This window comes from Trachurus trachurus (genome assembly GCF_905171665.1).
Source record: "Trachurus trachurus genome assembly, chromosome: 9".
In the NCBI taxonomy this organism is placed as follows: domain Eukaryota; kingdom Metazoa; phylum Chordata; class Actinopteri; order Carangiformes; family Carangidae; genus Trachurus; species Trachurus trachurus.
Window position 1 is genome coordinate 6,333,437 of NC_139895.1, and position 22,306 is coordinate 6,355,742.

The 22,306-nt window shown below is 39.1% G+C and overlaps 1 protein-coding gene across 1 annotated transcript; it reads right to left on the minus strand.

The window, feature by feature from the left end:
- Window positions 1-1,960: 1,960 nt before the first annotated feature.
- slc25a25a (solute carrier family 25 member 25a) lies at window positions 1,961-12,101 on the minus strand. Its single transcript, XM_083979219.1, has 10 exons — window positions 11,838-12,101; window positions 9,477-9,603; window positions 9,269-9,356; window positions 9,041-9,152; window positions 6,940-7,098; window positions 5,664-5,816; window positions 5,448-5,555; window positions 5,155-5,322; window positions 4,521-4,671; window positions 1,961-3,652 (listed from the first exon to the last, which is right to left on the minus strand). The coding sequence occupies exons 1-10, from the start codon at window positions 11,997-11,999 to the stop codon at window positions 3,453-3,455; spliced, it is 1,428 nt and encodes a 475-aa protein (XP_083835345.1). The 5' UTR covers window positions 12,000-12,101; the 3' UTR covers window positions 1,961-3,452.
- Between the last annotated feature and the right edge of the window lie 10,205 nt (window positions 12,102-22,306).

Below are 22,306 nucleotides of genomic sequence, written 5' to 3' on the forward strand. Positions count from 1 at the left end.
AGATAGATGTACAGACTACAGAAATTGAGTTTTCTTTTTCTTTTCTTTTTTTATCCTGATCTTTTTCATCAGACTAGTACAATCGTAATGTAATTTAATAAAAAATAGCCTATAAAATAATAATATAATCAAATTAAAATACCACAACAGATTTGATGTTTGTATTAGTTTTTATCTATCTATCTATCTATCTATCTATCTATCTATCTATCTATCTATCTATCTATCTATCTATCTATCTATCTATCTATCTATCTATCTATCTATCTATCTAAATAAAAATGTTCAAATATTAATGAAGGTGAATAAAAAACATATACAAATTACATACAGCAAATAAGGAAATACAACTTGACTTTACTTTCCATTCTTGACACAGCAAAATGTTTTTTTGTTGTTGTTTTTTTCTAGGGGGTTTCTATCTAGGACTTTGTTACAAAGTTGAGAAATTTCCTCCCAGAAGCGTTGACACTGCCATTGGAGGGATTTCCAAGATATAATCTCTGTCAACATGGGAATCGAACCCGTGACCTCTCACTCTCTGAAGGAGCTGTCAACCTGTGGAGAGTCAGAGGAGTTCCCGATCAATACATCCAGCTCAATTGATCAGTCGGTGATGACATTGGCATTGATTTAAAAAAAATAATAAACAGATATGAAAAGTATTTGTATCTGTAATCACATTGATTTGTATTTTGTGTCATCATTGGTGAGCGTTATCAGGAATGTCAGGATGTCAGTGTCAGTCTTATTTGATGCTGAGACCCAAACTTTATTCATTCATTTGTCACAGCAGCATAAAACAAGAAACAGGACATTACGAGTAGTACAGTAAATAAATATATATAATAAACTATATCAAATTGTACAAAATATAGAATACACAATACTTGCTGGATAAAAATAACAGATTAAAAGAGCTGTGTTGCTGCGCTCACTGTCACAGGCAGCTGATATATCGTTAGTTATTGTTCATTATCATTAAAGACTCCAGTTCAGCTCTGTTTTCTCCCTTAACTACTCTTTACAGTACTGTAATCCTGTGTGTGTCAGATACTGTAGTTACATAACGACACTTTACTGTTTACTGACTAATCCCAGTCCAGTAAACAATCTGCTGCTTCCTGTTTTTCTTGTTTTTTAACTCCCTCTGATCTCCACCCTGTCACATTATCGTCAATAAAGATTAGAAAATATATATCAAATGTATCATCATCATGTAGATTTACTTAATATTAGTAGTAGTTCTCTCTCTTTCGTCTCTTATCTCAAACCGGTTTCTAAAGAAACTTCCTGAAGCTACCAGGAAGAGATTAAACTGTTCTGGGAACAGCAAATTAATGTTTCACACGTTTAAAGTAAAACATTATAGGATTAAGGTAATGAATAAAAAGGAAATTGACACATTTGTACTTAATTTAAACCATAAAAAGCACTGTAAAGGGTCACAGATGAGGCGTTGTTTTTAAATTATTAAAAGATCAGTTCACCAGAATTACAAATAAATAATTATATCATAGTATCATTATTGGTATTTATTAATACAGGTAGTTTAATTCACCTTGGACAGGGGTTTATTCATATTTTCTAACTTGCAATGTCTCCACAGGCCACCAGGGGGCGTTGGTCCACAGGTTACAGGTGAAAGTTTTATTATTTATTCAAAATTACATTAGATTTTCAACCATAAATGTGTAACTATTGTATGTTTGATCGTCTAAATCCCAAATAATGTGATTAAATATATAAGATAAAGAGATAAGAGACACGTTAGGTATTCAGATCAGTGCAAACGGAATAATTAAATAAGGAATAAATGAAATTATTACAATTTGAATAGAAAATAAATGATTTTATCGTTCAGATGCAGCTGCAACAATAATAAAAACTTAAATTTATATTGATTATCTGTATAAAAGCTCTGTAATAAAGAAAAAAAAGGACACGCAACGTCAACACATCTGACAAGAATTTGCATTTATTTGCATCAGAATGGTCCGTCATTAAAACACTAAAAACATACAGAGAATTACATCTTAATAATACCTGCATTTGATGAGACATTCATTCATCCAGAAGCTTCTCCAGCTTTTGATTAAAGTGCATTACGTTGCTCGTCGTGTTTTCAAGCCCTTGTTTTTGCTTTTTTTTACTCAAAAATGTACAAACGTGAACCAAAAAGCACAAACACCACGAGTGCTCATCTGAATTAAACACTGATCTGCCCTTTAAACCTGAGGTGAACATTAAGACATTTGTACTTTTCTTCAGTTTTTCTTTTATAAATAAGAAAAAAAAGGGCAAACACACACACGCACACACCTACACACATTAACAGACGCTACTCAACGCTGTTAAACTGTCGAAGCAACTAAAAAACAAAAAACAAAAGAAGAATAAACTTAATCTTTTTTCATTGTCGACAGCAGCAGCAACAGTTCAACCACACGACTTCACTTTCACTTTAGTGTTCGGTCTCCATGTGATTCTTTTAAGGCCGTTTCCTGGTTTTTAACGCAACGTTAACGTACCCGCCCTGAACACAACCACACTGCATCTTTTAAAAAAAATAACAACATCGATTTGGCTCCTCAGACAGGAAACATGCAGCAGAAAAACATTGTATTCCTCCTTTTTCTCCTCTTCTCTTTCTTTTCGACATAATAAAAACAATAAATACAGGAGGACGGGGATGGAAATAAATACTCGACAGTCCATTCACTCAGGACGGAGGTGGAGGTGGAGAGAGATCAAACTCACATGTGCAAAAATATAAATCTCTCTCTCTACTATTATGGACAATATGGGGACAAAGACATTTCTTCCTTTTTTTAAAAGAAAAAGGCAGAAGTGTTAAAGAATAAAGCTTATTATTAATGCTCCTGTGCTTCTGTTCTCTGAGTCTGAGGTTCTCTTATATACACTGTATTTATTAATTAATTAACTAGCTAACTAACTAACATGAGTGCTGGTGATGCAGATTGAAGCCGACCGACCGACCGACACAACCGACTGACTGACAAAACGTTTTGCAGCATGACAAGGAAAAACAAACTGTATATTTTTTGCTCAGGCACCAAAACAAAACCGTAAAAATGGCAGAAAGAGCAAAAAAACACAACACATTTGGTCCTGGTGTTTCTCTTTCTCTCTTCTCTCTCTTTAAAACTTAAATAGCAGCAGTCCCAGTCCGACAGCCTGAGCTCACAGAGTTCATATCATCTCGTCTCCTCGGCACTTTTCCACCGCGTCCCGGCTCCTCTTTCGTCAGCTGACATTCACAGAATGAGTCGGCCACACGAACCCCTCGGAGGGGATTCCCTGACACCCTGGATGGAGGGATGGGAAAAGGAAGGTTTGGGATGATGGGATGGATGGGAGGGATGGGGTCAAGCTTTTACAGTCACGAGGTGTTGGTGTTGGGGAGGTTAAAGGTGTTGGTGGTGATGATGTCAGCGCGATGTCACTCCCAGCTGCGTCTTGAGGTGCTCGTACACGACGTAGCTGATGCTGACGGCCGGGATGACCTTCAGGAAGTTGGGGGCCAGGCCGCGGTAGAGGCCGGACGGGCCCTCGGTCTGCAGGATCTGTCTGAACAGACCGGACATGGTCGCCGCCTGCTGACCGCCGCCAACAGCAACGCCCACCGCAGCTGAAACACACATAAAACACATTATTATTATTATTAATTATGTTATAATAGAAGATAAACAGGTGGAAAAATGAAGCATGAGCAGGATGAATAATCAATATCTGGTTTGGCTAAGAGCAAAAAACACTCTTTATTCCCTTCAAGTTTGAGAAGTGAAAGACTTTGTTGACTTTATTTATTCTAGTTTGGTCAAACTGGTGGTTTTATTTTCATTTATTGACTGTATCCCTTTCTGTTTGTCTTTAACATATTGATTGACTGCACTTGTACTTTATTTGTCACTTGTGTTGTGTCTATTATCGGCTGCAAATCAATTTCCCTTCAGGACATGATAATAAAACCGAACTAAAAATGTGCTCTGTGTATAAAAATAGGTTGGATTATGACAAATATTTTATAAAATTTTTATAAAAAAGTGCCTTTTTACAGTAATTCATCACTCTTTGATGACATCTTTAATGGTGGTTAGAGATTCATTCGTCATAAATCTGCTTTAAAAATGTAAAGATTGTATTTGTTTACACTTTATTTGAACTGTGGACAGTTTCCTTCCTTTCCTTGTTATAAAACTATTGTGTGTTGTAATTCTGTGTCTATTGTGCATCATCTTGTTATGGGTGTGTATTGTTGGAATTTAACTATAAATAAAAATGATTCATCTTTTAAAGGGAAAGTTCAGAAGGTCTGATGGTCATAACCCTCCTCTACAGGAGGCGTGGCGCTTTAAGAAGCTACTTCCTGTTTGTAAATCTCCATTAAACTCAATGTAAAAAAACAAGTTCATCTAAAATAAAAAAACACATTTAGGCCATAAAATCTCAATCTAAATCAAGTCAGATTGTTTTTCCTAGTAGCAGCGGTTCCTCACCTTGCGCCTGCATGCGTGTGCGGACCAGAGCGAGTGGGTAGCTGGCGAGCTGACCGCAGGTGCTGGACACGGTGCCGCAGGCCAACAGGACGAAGACGCCGGGGTCGGTGCCGTTGGGGGCGTACTGCTGCAGGTAGCTGTTCTTCAGCGTCTGGAGGAGAGGAGGAAAAACACCAGAGATGAGGACAGAGGAAATAACACACTTAACCACACACACACACACAGACACACACTGTGTCATTGTGTCATCAGGCGGTGGTGATGTAATCCAGTCTGGTGATTCTGTCTCAGTGTTTCTTCATTATGAGCCGAGATGTGTTTGTTTGTTTCGAGTTTTTCTCTCATTTATGAATTTGTTTTGATATAAAAAAGTAAAAAACAGAGAAAATGTTTAGTGTTTGGTGTTAAATGACAACTTATGTGTAGTGCATACTTAGTATGAGCAGTGAAGAGTTGGTTTTATATACACTTAATCCCCCCCTTTTATCTACTTATGTATTTATGTATATTTTATTGTGTATTTAAGTTCCTTCTTTTTAATGTAATTATTTATATTTATGTTGTTTTGTTTCATATGTCTTGGTCATGTTGTCATGTTTGGAAATAAATAAAAAGACATTGTATCATCTCTCACCTCGTAGATGGCGAGGTCGATGCCGGCGTACGGGATGATGCCGATCATGTTGGGGACGTAGCCTTTGTAAAAGGCGCCGAGTCCTTCTCTCCTGAGGATCTGCTTGGCGCAGTCGGAGATGCCCGAGTACTGACCCGTCGTCCTGAGGGCGAGCCGCGTCTTCAGCACCTGGACGGAAGAAGAACAAGGAGATGATGATGAGTTTAGATTGAAAAGAAAAACGTTAAATAAAGTAAATAAAGATGTTGTGGTGGAGGAGAAGGAGAAGACGTGTCGTGCTGCTGCTGCCTCACCTCCATGGGGTAGATGGTGCTCTGTGCGATCACGCCGGCCAGAGACCCGGCGACGAAGCGCTCCACGATGCTCAGAGTCTCTTTGTTGTTGCCGATCAGACGTTTGATCTGGAGGAAGAAGAAGACGACAGAGAGTTAGTGAGTTAGCAAACACACACACAGAGATACAGAGACTTTGTTCAGTCGTTCAGTCGCTCGTCCGCTCGTCTTTCTTACCTGCTCGTAGGCCATGAACTTGAGCGCCGACTCGGGGGCGATCTTGATGATGTTGACTCCGTTGCCGCGCCACAGCGACCGCGTGCCGCCCTCTTTGATCATCTGCATCAGGCCGCTCATGATGCACATGTTGTTGGTTCTGGTGCCGTAAACCTGCAGCAGCAACAACGACAGGAAAGAGATGTTACAGCGGCTGGACTCGCTCCACAGAGGACAATAGATTTTATAGATTTTCTTGGTACGATTGTTGTCAGAGAAATAATCACGGTATTAGGATTATTATGCATTTATCAATTTCACAACACTATGAATGTGTAAAATCAAATATAGTCAAGATATAATGACATTGCTCAATATTTACTAAAATATGATCAATTATTAATCCTCCAGGGGAAGCGTTTAAAATATTCAAGTCATTAATTGTCACCTATACCAAATGTTTATCTTTTTCTTTTCTTTTTTTTTTTTTACAAATGACACCGACTCTAGCATTTCAATTCCTACCAATTCAATGCTACATTAGGTAAATTAACCAGTATCTGTGCATTCACCTTTACTTTGGTGCACATCTGCCAATCTGGTTAATCTTTTTTTGGAAAGTGGCGGTATTTAGGAATCTTTACAATTAATTTATTGTGGCGTTTAATACCACGATTAATTGTGAAAACGAGTAATTGTGACATCCCTACTTTTTAATTTATTTATCTTATTTTTATCTGAGCCAACTGGGTCAGATGTGGTTTGACGGGGAAAGAAAAAAAAAGCAGAAAAAGTAGAAAAGTGTGTAATCAGAATCCGATCGGCTCAAAGTCTCGACTCTCTGACGTAAACCGCAGCCGTTGACACAGATCCTGAATCAGCTCACGGTCGCACCTTCGGCCCGGTGACGGTGACGAGGGCGTGACGGCCGGTCGACAGCCGTCATTGGTCACAGGGGCGGGGGGGTCGACTCAACTCGACTCCCCTGGACTCTGACCTCCTCCCTCCCTCTCCCTCCTCCTCCTCCTCCTCCTCCTCTACTGTCCCTTTAACCATTAACTCGTTTATCGCTCTGAGGCAACGCGCTCTTGGGAAATGTGCGGCACAATTATTCAAGTGGAAAAGACAGTTATGAAACTCAACTCGGCTGACGACGCCTCGCTGACACCGTGTTGTAATCAGTCAGATAAGACTCTCCAGTTCCCAGATGCCCCCCTCTCCCCCCCACTCCCCCCCTCTCCCCCTCCTGAGAGTCAGTCAGTTAGTTCAACTCCTCGTTGTCTCGTCTTGTTCTCACCTGCATCATGAGTTTGAGTCGGTCCAGCGGCGCCGTGCACGTCCTGGAGACGGCGCCGGCTCCTCCGCCCGCGACCAGGTGCCTCCACCACATCCCCGTCTGCTTCTCCTCGATGGTGAACTCATCCGGCACCATCAGGTTCTCACCCACATCGAAGATCTGACAGGAGAAACAAAAAGAAACGAAAGGTTTAGATCAGAGTTAAAACGAAAAAACCAGCTGTAATATTTGTTCCAAGAACGAGAACTAAATAAAAACAATGAACAATGCAAAATGAAGTAAAACTAAACTGAATGGCAGGAAACAATCAGCTTAGTTTTAGTTTTTTAGCAGGAAGAAAAACACAGCTAAATATGAGACGACTTCGAGTTCAACCCACAAGTAGAAACTGAAGCTTCCTCCTAAAACTAAAACTAAATAAAAAGCAGCCAATTCCTCAGAAATAAACTGAACTATAAATCTGCTTCCTCACTAAACTAAAACTAAAGTTAAATAAAAAAGCAAAACTGATGAGAAGGTGGATCCCAGTTACTGACTATCTCGCTTAGGACTCTTATACTATATTCATTTATTATTTTTTATTATCTACAATATCCCTTTTTTGGAGTACAGAACTAGATAGGATATGTGCTATACCCTTTACAGTATGTGTGACAGATGAGACTCAAGATGATTTTTTGTATTCTTTTGTGATGTTAATTGCCTGTTAATGTGCATTTAAGGCAATAAAGTAGAAAAAGAAAGCAAACTGAAATACTAAACACAAAAATAAAACCTAATGAAAACCTTCTAAACTATATAAAAACCTTGGTTCAGATACTAAGAACTTATGAGAGAAGCCTCTTGTAGTTTTTATTTTGTCTCTACATCTCCAGTTATAATGAGATCCATGTAAATATATATTAGAATAAAATATTGATAAAGTATCAGAAAACATTGTGATTCTTCGCTGTGTTGACATTTTAAACCTTCTGCAGCTCCTTTTCTTTAACTTGAGGTGTTAAAATAAACCTGGACTGAGACGCTGGGAGCTGCAGCACAGGACAGGACGGTCGAGTCTTTTCTCTTCTTTTCTTTGCATTTAAAAAAGGTCAAACTGTGACAAACTGTGACAAACTGTGACTTGTGCTGTGACAACACCGCCGGCGCTCTGTAGGTCAGGATTTAATTGACTGAGGTGGATAATCGCGGACACACTGTTCTGTACATTTTAACCAGGTTCCTTCAGAAGGGGGTCGAAGGTGGAAGTCTGTGTTTCGACACAGATCTAGGTCAGGACGAGGACGGTGCATATATCGCTGCATCACATTTACATTTTCCTGTTATTTAAGCTGCAGCTTCGATTCCATGTTTCTCTGTCTGTTTGTTTTTTCCATCCTTATATAATTTTTTTACTGGGTCAATAAAAACCATCCAATTTATTTATTACAGTGTCCCAGATACAGGACGCCGGCCGGCCAGCCAGCCAATAGGAAACCCCGGTGTCACTCGGGGGGCAATCAAACGCTGTGCTGCAGAGTATTTTCCCAGCATGCTCAGCATCCATCTTCTCTTCTCTACTCTGGTTTCTATTCCTGGAGCTCATTAGGTGTTACAATATCAGTTGAATGGCGCCCAAGATCACACCGTTCCTGTGCAGGGTGGAGGCCGCCGTGGCTTCATCTGCTCTCATTTACTTCATCACCGTTGCCACCGCCAACACTGCCGCCTTTTTACATAACAACCGGGGCAAATCCCTCGCGACGACATAATCCCCTCAGAACGGGAACAATTCCCCTTCATGGGACTAATAGAGCTTAATTTCTGACGCACGGCCGCTGCTCACCGAGCCTTTCAGGGAATGTGCGTCTTAATTGACCTGTTTTTTTTGTGTCGTTTTTAAATAAATACTTCCTACTTCAGACGGGAGGAAGACGGCGACGCACCTACTTTGTGATTAGTGACGCCCTGATACTTTTATCTGTATCACAGCGAAGTGCCAGAGTGTGGAGATAAAACAGGACAGAGTCCGAGCGTTTATGCAACATTTAAGTCTCGCTGCCTCCTAACAAATGGGCAACAATTCTTCTTCTTATTCTTGTGTGTTTGCTCTTGAACGCACCGTGGAGTGTTTCCAGTAGAGGATGATCTCAGGAATGTTCTCCGTCTTCTCCACCATCATGTAGTTGCTCCAGTCTTTGCTGCTGATGGTGATCGTCCCGTTCTTATCCATGCTTCAAGGAGAAAAAGAAAATAAAAAAAAGATTAAGACTCTGTGCCAACCCGATGCAACAATCTTAAATATAAAATAAAATAATAATTAGGGATTAAACGGGTGAATGAATGATACCTCTTAAGGACTTTCTCGGCGTGCTGCAGGGAGATGTGCACTCCGAGGTCGCGCAGAGACTGCATGAACTCTTTGGGGTCGACGTGGCCTTAAGAGGAAAAGAAACAAGATAAGTTTTGAGTCATAAGAAAGAAAGAAAGACAGAAAGAAAAGCTGGTTTCTGTGGTTGCAACTGAGCGAAACCAAAAACCGAAGAACTTCCTCTAACCTGCATTCTTCCTGTCCAGACTCTGCACCACCAGCTTCAGGTCTTTCTCATAATCCTGCAGATAATGAACAAACTCCTCGAAGTCCAGCTGGCCGTCCGACGCTCGCTCTTCTCCTTTTACGGTTTTCTGAAAGAAAAAACAAGTCACGGATCAGAAACATGATAATTTTATGTATACAGTGCCTTTCATACAAAACATGCATCTCAAGTTGTAATCAAAATTGCCATTCTCAAATCCCGAACCTTATACTTTATTAAAAAGGAAGGTTTTAAGTTTATTCTTGGCTTTTAACTCAGAAAAAGAGTTGTTTGTCTTTTTATTCTCCTTTTATTATTTGTTTTTTTAATCTGTCAGCTCTTTTATGGCTCTTCCCTATTCATTTATTGCTTTTAAATCTTCACCTTTAGTCCTCATAACCTTTTTCTGAACTGTTTTGTGCGCTATGTCTTGTATGTAAAACACTGTGCAGCACCTTGGTAAACTTCTATCTATGTTTTGGAAAATGTGCAGCTGGTATAAATAGAGTAGTTTGGCTATTCTTGAAATTCGGTTGTACATAGAAATACAAATCATTTGACTTGACTGGAGAGCAGCTGATGACATTTCACGTAACAAGTCAACAACGCCATTAATTTTACAATTATGAAACCAGGTACAGCAAGTCCTGCAATGTACTGTATCTAAAAGTCAAATGGCCTCAGAGCAGCCAGAGGTTTTAAAAATGTGTCCTGGCTTCTTGTGTTTCATTCATCGTGACGGGACACCGACTTGTGACCTATTTGCTTTTAAGCTGCAGCGCAACACCGCTCGCCTCTCAATGCTCTTGAATGACACGACAGGTATGACGCTCATTCCTCCAGGAGTATTAGGGAGTAACTAGCTAACAACCCCGGTCTATCTTTGAGCTGATGACCTGCCAACTCCTCTAATCTGGTCTGAGCTAGAAACCTCCCGAGCTAAAACAAGAGCAGGACACCGGCGGGCCCGAGGCCAGCCCGCCATCCCTCGCCACGGATACCCGAGCCGCCGCCGCTGCTGCTGCTGCAGACATATGACTGTCACGGAGGAATGGTGATACTAACTCTACTCTCTGCACAAGGGGTGCAATGTGACTTGCAGCGTGGTGGTTAAAGAGGGAACAAAAAGTCATGCTGGTTACAGTTCAAATGACAACAATGATGGAAGCAAAAAAACTAAAAAAAAGTTGCAAACTAAAAAGTTGTGAGATCATGATGTTGCACTGCTGTGAACCTCAGAGCTGAGTGCAGGGAACAGGCAGATCTGATGGGTTAGCAGCACGTCAGCGTTTGACTGATAATGATTGCACATCATCATCATTATCCTCATCATGAGTCACAGTCCGGTGGAAATCGTTCAGCACAAAAGTGTCAAGGTTCACGGTTCAACGGTCTCTCTGTTTCAGGAAGGCGGGAGTCATAAGATAATTAGCATGCAACTTAAAGAATAAAGCTCAAAGCTCATTCAAATAAATGAATAGCCTAATAATAGAAAAAGCTGTAGAGATTCTGATTCCAGCTTTTCAAAAGCATTCGTTTTTCTGCTTTTCTTCAGGTGTTAAAACATGATGAAACCATACATTATTGTGAATGTGTGCAATCATGCATAATTAATACAGATGATATGCAACGTAATTTAGACCTGCTGCTGCTCAGCAAGAATAAAAATGACTTCATTTGCTTTAAAAGGAGGCAGCTGCACGTGGGAGCGCACACTGAGCTACTTTCTCTGTCCACATAAGGAGAAAAGCATAAATTCCTGTTTTTGGGTGGATTTTCCTCTGCAACGTTGAATGACTATGTGAAAATTAAAGTTTGCACATTTTACTGCAAGTTGTGGTTAGTTTGATATTGTAGCAACTGCTGCAGTAAACATGTTTTCTGACATTTTAAAGTCTTTTTTGGACGTTTTTGCATAAATTCCTTTTTTAGGGTGGATTTTCTCCTGCAACATGAGTGACAGTGCGCGGCGCGCCGGTTCATTGAAGTTAAAAAATCACGAAAACTGAAGTTTACACTGCACGAACGACTGAGTAATCATCTTTTACTACAAGCTGTAGTTAGTTAGACATCGTAGCAACAGCTGCAGTAAAGTTTTTTGACATATATAAGACTTTTCAGGATGATTTTCTCTTTTTCTTTTCCCCCCCAGAAGCCGGTTACCGCTGCGGCCTTGTCGTAGAGGCTTTTTACAGCTAATTGCTAATGCTAATCCTTCCGGAAAGCCGGCAAGAAAGGATTAAAATAATGGGATTTTAAAGAAGCGAGCGATGTTGAAATACAAAACCAGAGCATATAAGGAGAAATAAAAGTTGAATCAAAGTGTTTGTCTGCTTCTCTTACCTGTCGCCACCTCTGGTAGGTAGAAAACTCTTGCGACGGCAGGAAGACGCTGAGCTTGTTGAACACCGACTTCAGCTCCGACGGCAGTCCGTTAGACTCAAAGATGTCCACTTCAATCTTGTCCGAGTTGGAAACCGGCACGTAAAGGCACAGACCGAGCATGGTGACTCCGGGAAATTAAAAAAGACAAGAAACTAGAATAAATAAATAAATTAAATATCTCCTCAACAACGTGTGTGTCCTACTACTCCTCCACCAGTGGACAATACTGAAATGCCGGTACGGAAACGCCGGTTTCTAAAAGATGTCAAGACGCCACGCCCCTTTACTGGAACAGTGCGACGTCACTGGTTGGAACGCCGGCACCCGTGACGTCTGTTTACTACCGACCAATCGCTGACGCCGCCCATTGATGGGCTCGACTCGGCCCCGCCCCCCTCTCATTCATTGCGTAAAAGAATCCTTGGCAAAGACCGACCAATCACGTCGTTCCTGTCTTTCAAACGGTGAGTGAAGGAGACTAGAGGGGACATGTGCTGGGATGAATGTATGTATAAATAAATAAATACATAAAAACAACAACATATTATTATTATAACAAATTAAATGATTAATCTAAATAAATAAATGAAATGAAATAAATTAAAGATTAGATATAAAATAAAGGCAAACACAATTTTTGATTGATGATGATTATTATCTATTACCATGTCATTTCATTTCATTTGATAACCTTTATTTAAACTCAGAGATATATTGAGGAGTAACCTCATTTACAATATAGCAGAGATGAAACACAAAACATAAGGACAGAAGACAAGACATTTGAAACATACAAAAGCATAACAGAATACCGAAAGTTAAAGGTGATAAGGATTAATTTAAACAAGTTAAAAGTGTAGTTAAAAGCAGGAGCAGTAGAGGTAAAATACATATATACCACAACTGCAGAATGAATAATTCAACTGCCACTACTACTAATTATTATTATTATAATAAAGAGTAACAACAAGATTAAATACAAATGCAGTTAAACATGGGAAAGAGACCTACAATAAAAAATGCATACACTTACTGCTGCTACTGATCGTAATGATGCAAATTTAACTTTCAACTTTTGTGTGGTACATTTTAAAAACCTTTTCTGAACTTCATAGTATTAAAAACAAGCCATGCATGTGTCGTGTCGTGCCGTCTCATTACAAGCTCAGGCAAAATTAAATCATAAAGCAGATGTAGTTTAACGTGTGCCAAAAAGTTGGTCTCAGGCCACTGACTGGTCAACTGAGACTCTGTTTTGCTTCATTGGAAGAAAATAACAATTTGATTTCATTTCTAATGTTTTTTTTCTTTTTGGCATTGAAATATAAACAATAGTATTATCTACAGACCACATATTACATATAAATCAGAACAACAAATACGCATCATGAATGCTCTGTGATGTCATGAGTGCAAAATGTGACACGAACAAATGCATAAAACAGGCTCATCCATCAGGAAGCAGAATAACAAAGAGAAACATTTAACAAAAGTAACATAAAATAAGTAAAATTCATATAGTTTGAGTAAACCCCTTAATGCATTCCCCCCCTTTTAGTCTTAATGTTATGTGATCGTCCTCCTGTCTTTGCCTCTGCGTGACAGTTCTTCAGGCCAAGTGTTTTGTTTCGTTTCCTTCTATGTAAAGTTGTGTACCGACGGTGCTAGGTCATCTCATTAGGCCACTGACGCTGCAGTAGTCCGAGCCAAGTCCTGTTGTCCTCTGTGGAAAAAACTGGCCCGAGGCAGACGGGGCAACGGGGCGACGGACAGAGGGGGGGGAGCGAGGGATGAACACTGTGAAACTAAACCAGGAGGAGGACGAGTGCCAAGAGCCAAAAAAAGTTCCTGCCTGAAGAAACGCCAAGATCCTGAGGCTGCTGAAGAGGTCAGCTGATCCTGTCTGGGTTTACACACAACACACACACACACACACACACACACACACACACACACACACACACACACACACACACACACACACACACACACACACACACACACACACACACACACACACACACACACACACACACACACACACACACACACACACACACACACACACACACACACATATGCACACACACACTCCTAAAACTCCTAAATCCCTCTTCACTATCAGCCAGTACAAAGTTATGTGACCATTGATGGAGACTCAACATGAAGCTTTAACACTGATTTAAAGTTCTGGATTGAATCTGGGGACACAAACATGACCATAAAATGTTATATAGTTATATTATAGAGTGAACTTTTTTGTTTTAATATCTTGAATTGTCTTATGTTCTTAGGTCAAGGGCATCTTCTTCCGTTGACCTACAGTATGGTAGCCCAAAAGTTATCGATTTGGTCAAGAGGTTAAATGCCAGAAAGTAAATGATCCAGATCAAGGTTGTCTTTGTTGATTAGTTGCATTCCTTAGTTTGGAGAAGGTGGAGTGTTTTGGAGTTAGAAACATATATAAGGTCACGTCAGAGCTTTGGGCCAGTAGAGAGAGATCTCACATTGGCACCAGAGATACTCTAGGATTCGGCATTTTTTGTACACTGTTCTTCTTCTTGTTAATAAACTCCTTTTTTGAATACAAGCGAAGACGTGTCAGCGGTGATCCCTTCTTTTCATCAACACATCAATATATACCACAAGAGGCAACATATATTTATCACTTTTACCATTCAAAACAGAAACTCTGAACCTTCCCATAAGAGAATGTATAGGCTATTATAACAACAACAATATTGGAGTGAATAAAGGAATAAACAACAAAAAAGTAGCAAGATTTGACACAAATTTACAACATAAAACATGGGAATAAATAAAAAGAATAGTTACATTCCTCATAATAAACATATCCGGATTCAAAAATACACATCCCAAACACCAATACAATGAACCTTGGAGGTGATGTTGCATATTCAATGACCTTTAACATAGTAAATGAACATGATTGATTGATTGCTTGCTTGATTGATTGCTTGCTTGCTTGCTTGCTTGATTGATTGATTGATTGATTGATTGATTGATTGATTGATTGATTGATTGATTATTTTTTATTTAAGTGTCATGCACATCTTTTTGTGTGACACTCATTATTTAAATACATTCAAGGATAGCTTTTTTCTGTGTTTGCTCAGACATTTTTAGTGATTTTTGACATTTGCAATGGCAGAAATGTGTCTTTGACTTACATGTGCAGCAAGTCTAGTGGATTAAAAAACAAGAACCTATCACATCCAACCAAGTCCATTCGGATACTTCCATGTTCCATTAGTAGGCTACACTTCCATGTAGTATAGGCCTACAAACCTGCTTATACTTCTGTAGTGCACAGTGCAAATGTCCACAGGGAAGTGTTGTCTCAAATCGAATACTGTACCAGAAATGAACGATCGCAACATTTGCCCCAATTAATTGAGTTACTGCCAACTATCACCAGCTGCCGCATTTAGCTTGTTAAGGCCTATGTTTATTGTTTACGTCTGTTAAACTGTCTACACTATAGAGCATAGACGTGTGGTCAGAGGCTCGGCAAGTTGGAAATATTTGCAAAATGCGACAGCTAGCTTTAGCTTGGTGGGTAATGTTGAGCCGATGTTAGTGTTGTGGTCAAGACCAAGATCAGAGGACACCAAGACCAATACTGTGTCTTAATTCAAATACTTTACTCACACAAACTATTTTGAGTATGTGAGTGCGTCTCAATTCACAAGTAGGTCTATGTCAAAATGCAGTGTAGGCTACCGTAAGTACTTGGATGGTGCACTCATAATGGTCAATAAGTTGAGTATGGAGTGTTGGACACTTCCCACCCTCAATAATCGCCGTCTTAGCGTAGTGGAATAGTGGAATAGGCTATAATATGTAAATCAACATGGTAGGCCAATGTTTTCCGCCAGTAAGAGGCTGACGCAGCGGTGGCAGCGTAATCTCCACCACCTCGCATTAAACAGGTGGTCCACACAAGTACAAGTGGTCGCTAATTGAAATTACAAACAAAGCAAGCCGGTAGATGTGTTGACAGGCGACAATAACGGTCCAAATGAAAGAAGGCGTTGGCAACCGTTGTGATCGCTACTTCCGATAACAGCACAACGACGACAGTAGCTATTTGATTTGAGACAACACTAACTGCCGAAATTTGCACACTACAGAAGTAGGTACATAGTGTAGCCTCGTGTACCACATGGCAGTGAGTGTACTCATGGAAGTATTTGAATTGAGACACAGCACAAGACTTTGAGGGGGTTGAGACCGAGTCAACACCAAGACCAAGAGCGTTAGGGTTACGTTAGACCCAGTAAAAATGTACACGATGCAGGACAAGACCAAGACCAAGACCTTGACCTTTGGTCTTTGGTCTTGGCCTTGGTCTCGACCAGGCTCAAGTACCACAACACCACAGACACCAGGCACACACCGTATCGGCAGTAATTCAGTTCAGACGGCTAAATTAACCCAATAATGGCTTCCATCCGACACATTTATAGACAGTACTTCATAATCTGTAACCGTAGTCCCTCCTTTTCCGCTACGTAACCAAGATGGCGGTCATTGAGGGTGAGAAGTAAAGTAAAGTATGCCTTTATTCATCCCACGACGGGGAAATTCACAAGTTACAGCAGCAGTACATACAAACACACTCAGACATGCCATGCACACTGTGGTGGCCTGGTAAAAAAAATATAAATATAGACATTTATAAATAAATATAGGGCAACCAAGATATTAAGAGAAGTATAAAAATAAATATACTATATATAAAAAAAAGAATATTGATTTGAAATATATTGAAATATATTGAAATATATTGAATTGTCCAGTGCAACTTTGTAATGCACTTTAACACTCAAAATAGTTAGTGAAGTAGTACAGAAGTGTGCGAATTGAGACAGCAAATATAGCCTATACCTTTGTCCTGATGGCAGAAGCAAGAAAGTATAGATGACGTAGAGGATCTTTGTTATCATCCAGTATTTTGTTGCTGAGGCGTTGAAGCGTTGTTTTGGAGAGCTTTGTCTTGCTTTCGACACTTAAGTGCTGAAACCAGGAAACAATGGTAAACGTGAGTGTACCTTCGATCGGTGATTGGTAGGATTTTACACAAATTGCCTTGGTTTGTGCAGCAGGAAAAGCCTTTGCTGTGCTGTGTGTAACAACAGCAGCAGCAAAAAAGAACCAAGAGACTTTAATCAGGTGAGACTGAAGCAAACATCTCTCCAGTGAATCACATGTTGGTCTTGTGCAGTGGGGAAAATCCAATATCACCTCATGTGAGATGCAAATTTAACAGTTTGTACCATTTATTTCAGGTTGCAACACAAACTCTGTCTCCGTTAAAACACCGTGGCAACAAAATCCTGATTACTAATGTGTCAACATGTTGGAAATCTTTGTTCCCACTGCAGATTTATTCACATTTATTAATCTGGTTACTGTTAAAAAACACAACATTTATACTGAAATAGATCAACATCTTTATGCGTCACTTGTATATGTTTACAATAACATGCAGCCTCAGCAGTCCATTAACGCTACGCTAGTTAAAGTTAAAGTTAAAGTCCACTGTGAACAACACAAACATGTTGCTGTTTGTTTTTCCATTGTCGAATCCTTTGCGTCACTCAGCAGAAAGTAAACGATAAGTGTTACGCCAGAGTCACGACGGCCTGTGACAAACAAACAGGGACTCGGCAGCACTTTAACCTGCAGGACCACAGACAAACAGGACGTATCTGACAGAGGAGGGGGCGGGATTGGGGGGTTGGGGGGTAGGGGTGGGGTAGGTGAAGTTTTACAACTGGATTTTATGGTGTTTTTGTATGTGCTGATGATTTATTGATTATTGAGACATGTGATAGGAGGATGTTTTGTGTCATCAGCTCAGCTTTTATCAGTGAACCATAAAGTTAACGAACTTCACTGGAACCATAATAATGAAACCAAATAATTTCTGCGTGGGTGTTATTATTATTGTTGATAATATCTCACTTGGATGTGACCTGCTCCTCTGGGATATGTTTTAATAGCTATTTTACATTTTAATATTGTCTTATTGGCTTCTAATCATGTCTCAATGGCGCCAATGTATATGTCTGTTCTGGTGATAACCCAGTTTCACTATCAGGATCAATAAAGTTTAGCTGTTGACTGTTTCTCTTGCAAAAAGGGGGCTGCCGCTTCACCCGGCTGGCTCTCTGCCAATTGGTGCTGGAGGTATCAAAAGTGTCCAAACTGAAGAAAAAGATCTCCGCACACTTGGATCTATGCAATTTCACTTTATTAAAGGCCAAGCTTTCGGTCTCAGACGACCTTCATCAGAGCAATACCCAGAGCAATACCAGAGTATTTAGATCCAAGTGTGCATAGATCCAAGTGTGCAGAGATCTTTTTCTTCAGTTTGGACTGTTTCTCTTTAAAAAACTTTGTTTCTGACTGTTTAGAAAGGAGTCAGTCTTTATATGAAATACTATAATATATGGTATGGTATTTGTTTTGTACCAATAAGAATGTGAATGTAGTTTTGATCTGTGATGATTTTATTTGTTTATTTAGACGGGACAGTGCATATTAATGGACACAGAGTACTCACTGTAAATACACAGGACTTAGCACTGCTGCTAAATTTCATCCGTAGTCCCCAAACAATACAACAATTGACATAAAAAAGTCCATAAAAACAGAGGACTGATAGATAACAAAATAAGTAGATTTACATGATTGTAGGAGGATTGGACATGATCCAAATACAAAATTGCCCTCACTGTGTTTATTCTGTTTATCAAAGATCTAATTACATATTGGGAAAAATAATTCATATACTGTATGTACACAAACAAATACACACATACAGTATGTACACAGACCTTTCACACACATGAGTCCAAAGTAAATCAGAGCTGGAGCTGGAGAAGGAAGAAAGACAAACAGATTTACAATCAATAAAAAGTAGTAAAGTTGCCGTTGTCAGTATTTGTACAACAAACAACAGTGAAGCAGTTTTAGTTACAAAGTTCAGTCCTCTGCTGCTCTCTGTTGGCTGAACTGAAAGCTGAACAATTACAACGCAGGCCCCCTAGTGGTTGGGACGCCGGCGTCCCAAATCAATAACACATGAACGGCGTCCTTAATATAACGAAAAGTAGGCATGCTGTAATGAAAACTCCACCACAGACCTTTTAAGGTTACTTTCGGCAACAACTAGGGAAAAAAAATGAAGTTTCTAGGTGCTACGGTTTTTTCACAGTCACTGAAAATGTCTCAAACAATATCAGACTACGGCAGCCCACAAGCGACGTCACGTCAACAACGAAGGTGATTTAAACATATATGTACCATCTGTACACCTCTTCTTTCATCACCAAAAAATCATAAACTGCCATATAAACAAAAGCAAAGCACAAAAATGCAGTTTTTACCCCATTAAAGGTTTAAACAAGCCTGCTCACTCTACACAAACAAACCCGGAAGTCATTTTCGAGTGCTGAAAAATACGGACAATAATCAATAATAGACCCACTAAAACACTGAATAAAATTACAAGCTTACCCTTTTTTAAAAGCTGAACATGTGCTCGAAAATAATCCATTGCAAGATTTTATCCATCGTGACCAGATATTCCACGGCGTATTACGTAACTCCGCAGTTCTATTACTAATCGCATTCTCCGTCAGACTGCGCACCCGCTTTTGCGCATCTCTCGTCGCCTGTCAATCAAAGTCACGGGGGTGAAAACTTTTTGGTCCAATAGCAGAGACTCTAAGGTGTGACCTGATATATAATGATCCCTGATTGGGCAAAGCTTAAGCCTGCACCCAGCTGGTTCCTGAGGTTCCCTCTCCCCCTAGTGTCAACAAGTAAGCAATACAAGTCTCCACAAAAAGTGAGTTTTTACTGCCCCAAGTTTAATTACAGTAAAATAATAATAAAAGACAAATGAACTATTTCAAATGTCCTTGTTAATTTAAGCCATCACTGATGGTTGTGGGATGTTTACTTCTGGAGTTTTAAAGGAAAATAACAATATAATACAGGCGAAAATAGGTAAATTCATGTTTGGATGGGTTTTGGACACTAAATATTCATCCCCATAAATTAAATTTTCAAATGGCATTTTACTTATGTAACTGGTGTTCCTAAAACCCATCAAGTATGTGATTGGCCCCAATAGGTTATCTGTTGGAAAAAAAAAAATCTCACTAAAATATTGCAGTTTGCATTTTAGCCAAATTGGACAATTTTGGACAGGTTTTGCACACTGTACATCGCCAAGGGACACTGTTTGGAAAAACTCTATAGTGCCTCAGTAGTTTTACATATCAACCTAAAATTTGGTACACATGTGGACAGGGAGTGTGTGAACCATATATGTAAAATTCAACCTGTTTTATAATTAGGATTTTGATATATCACCTTTTCACCAAAAATTTCAAACTCGTTTTTTTTTTTTTCCAAAAAAAAAAGTTATTTCAGAAGCCCATTTTTTTATGGAATGACTCAATTCAATATTTTATACATATAGATGTAAAGGGACAAAGGTTGTCTTTCATTTAAGCCATAAACCATAGTTGTGGGATTAGTACTTCTGTGGCTATTAAGCTTTAATTGCAGTTATACAAAAACAGGCGGAAATTGCCAAAAATGGCCTCTGCATGAAGAGGTTAAGTCCATTATGTTGATGTGTTTACCTCCTTCTCTCCCTGTGGAAGTACAAATTTCATGATGCCAAAATATTAAATATGATGTGAATAAAATTTAAGCTTGACAGACATTAAATATGATGATGATGATATAGTGGACAAAGCTCCCTATACTGTTTGTTTTACATAAAGGTACTTTAAATAGAGGTGGCTCCATTTTAATTTTGTCTGTTTGAGCCTTGAACAGCTACTTAATTAATGTCTGAAGATATCCTGGTGTAGACAACAACAAAGTCTTTATAAATGTATTGTTTTTGATAATGGGATTTGAAAGCTTATCATGGTATTTTGTCTTTTTTAAAATTATTATTATTCTGTAGAGGATCAGAAGCTATATATATCGTCAAATCAATGTAGTGCAGTGGCATTTTTATCGTATGTGTGTGTGACTGATTCTTCTGTGAGCAGTTGACCACACCTGAATTTCCTTCGGGATTAATAAGGCAATCTATCTATCTATCTATCTAAATTTATAAAGAAGCACAGTCAAGAAAAACACATCGCAATTTCTCACTTAGGTAGGCTAAATGTAATTAGTTACTTTTCACCATTGGAAAAAGTTGAATTCATTCATTCAAATAAGCTCTAGGAGTGTGTCCAAGTAATAAATTGACTTAAAGTGTTCATTTTTTGCTCCATTTACAGTTTTTCTCAATCGCTTTGGTGCTTTTCTCACATCACTCTTAACATTTGCACAACAGTTAGTGCATTTCTCAGAACAATTATCACAAACTGCAAAACCTAGTGGATGACCTGCAAAAGCGCGTCACTTGCTCAAAATGGATTGTCCATCCCTCAAAAGCAAGTACTCATGTCAATGAAACTGTCAGTGTCGTCAAAATGAGAAGTCCTGACACCATCGTTTATGAACAAGATAGTCAAATGGCTTTGTCATGTTTTCATTAGGACACTTTATTCTCTAAGTGTTTTCCAATGCAAAAAGTGATGATACCTGAAAATGCTCAAGACAGCACTATACACTACTTGTACAGCCATGTGAAAACTACAATAAAGTTACACTGTTACATTAGTTACATTACTGTATTTAGTGGAGATACTGAATATGTATGTTTCACATTTCTACTGCATATGCTCTTTGCAATTCTGATTTGTTCACAGCATTGACACTACAGTCATCTACAACAAACATACTGTAAGAAACACTCTTTGGGTACAACTTTACGTAAACAATGTTGCAGTACATATAGTAACTGAACCTACAGAGTACTGTAAATCATTCCTGCACATCCAGACGTTCCAGTCACATTTATCTACATCACTCTGTCAATTGTAGCGATTGAAACAGATTCAATATCCCCAAAGATACAGTAATGTCATCCTTACATTGTATCTCTTTCAACCTTATGCCATTGTTTGTAATCACCATTGCACAAATGTCTTGTTCTTGTAGCAGAGTAAAAAGGGCTCAGTCTCTTCCACCTCTGTGAGGTTGTCTTGTAATCCTATGTGATGCAGAGTAAAATTACAGTAATGTATAGTACATGCCTGCATCAACCATTATTACTGTAGTGTACAATACTGTAAAAGTGCTTCCTACTTGTAAAATGCTGTAGTACAGTACCGTACTGTAAAGATGGGAAATCTTTACTGTGGTTGCTGTAATACATTACAATACAGTAAATCTGTTCTCTAGTGAAGCTGTAAGTCTAAATGTAAATGTAAAAAGTTCTTGTCCCACTGTATCTTACAGTAATGCCTGACACAATG

Bases quoted from the DNA above. Each gene is read 5' to 3' on its own strand.
- slc25a25a (XM_083979219.1), bottom strand. From the start codon at position 11,999: ATGCTCGGTCTGTGCCTTTACGTGCCGGTTTCCAACTCGGACAAGATT. The intron at 9,357-9,476 runs GTTAGAGGAAGT...TTTCCTCTTAAG, and splicing joins TCTGGACAGGAAGAATGCAG to GCCACGTCGACCCCAAAGAG. The intron at 7,099-9,040 runs GTGCGTTCAAGA...TTCTCCTGTCAG, and splicing joins TCTACTGGAAACACTCCACG to ATCTTCGATGTGGGTGAGAA.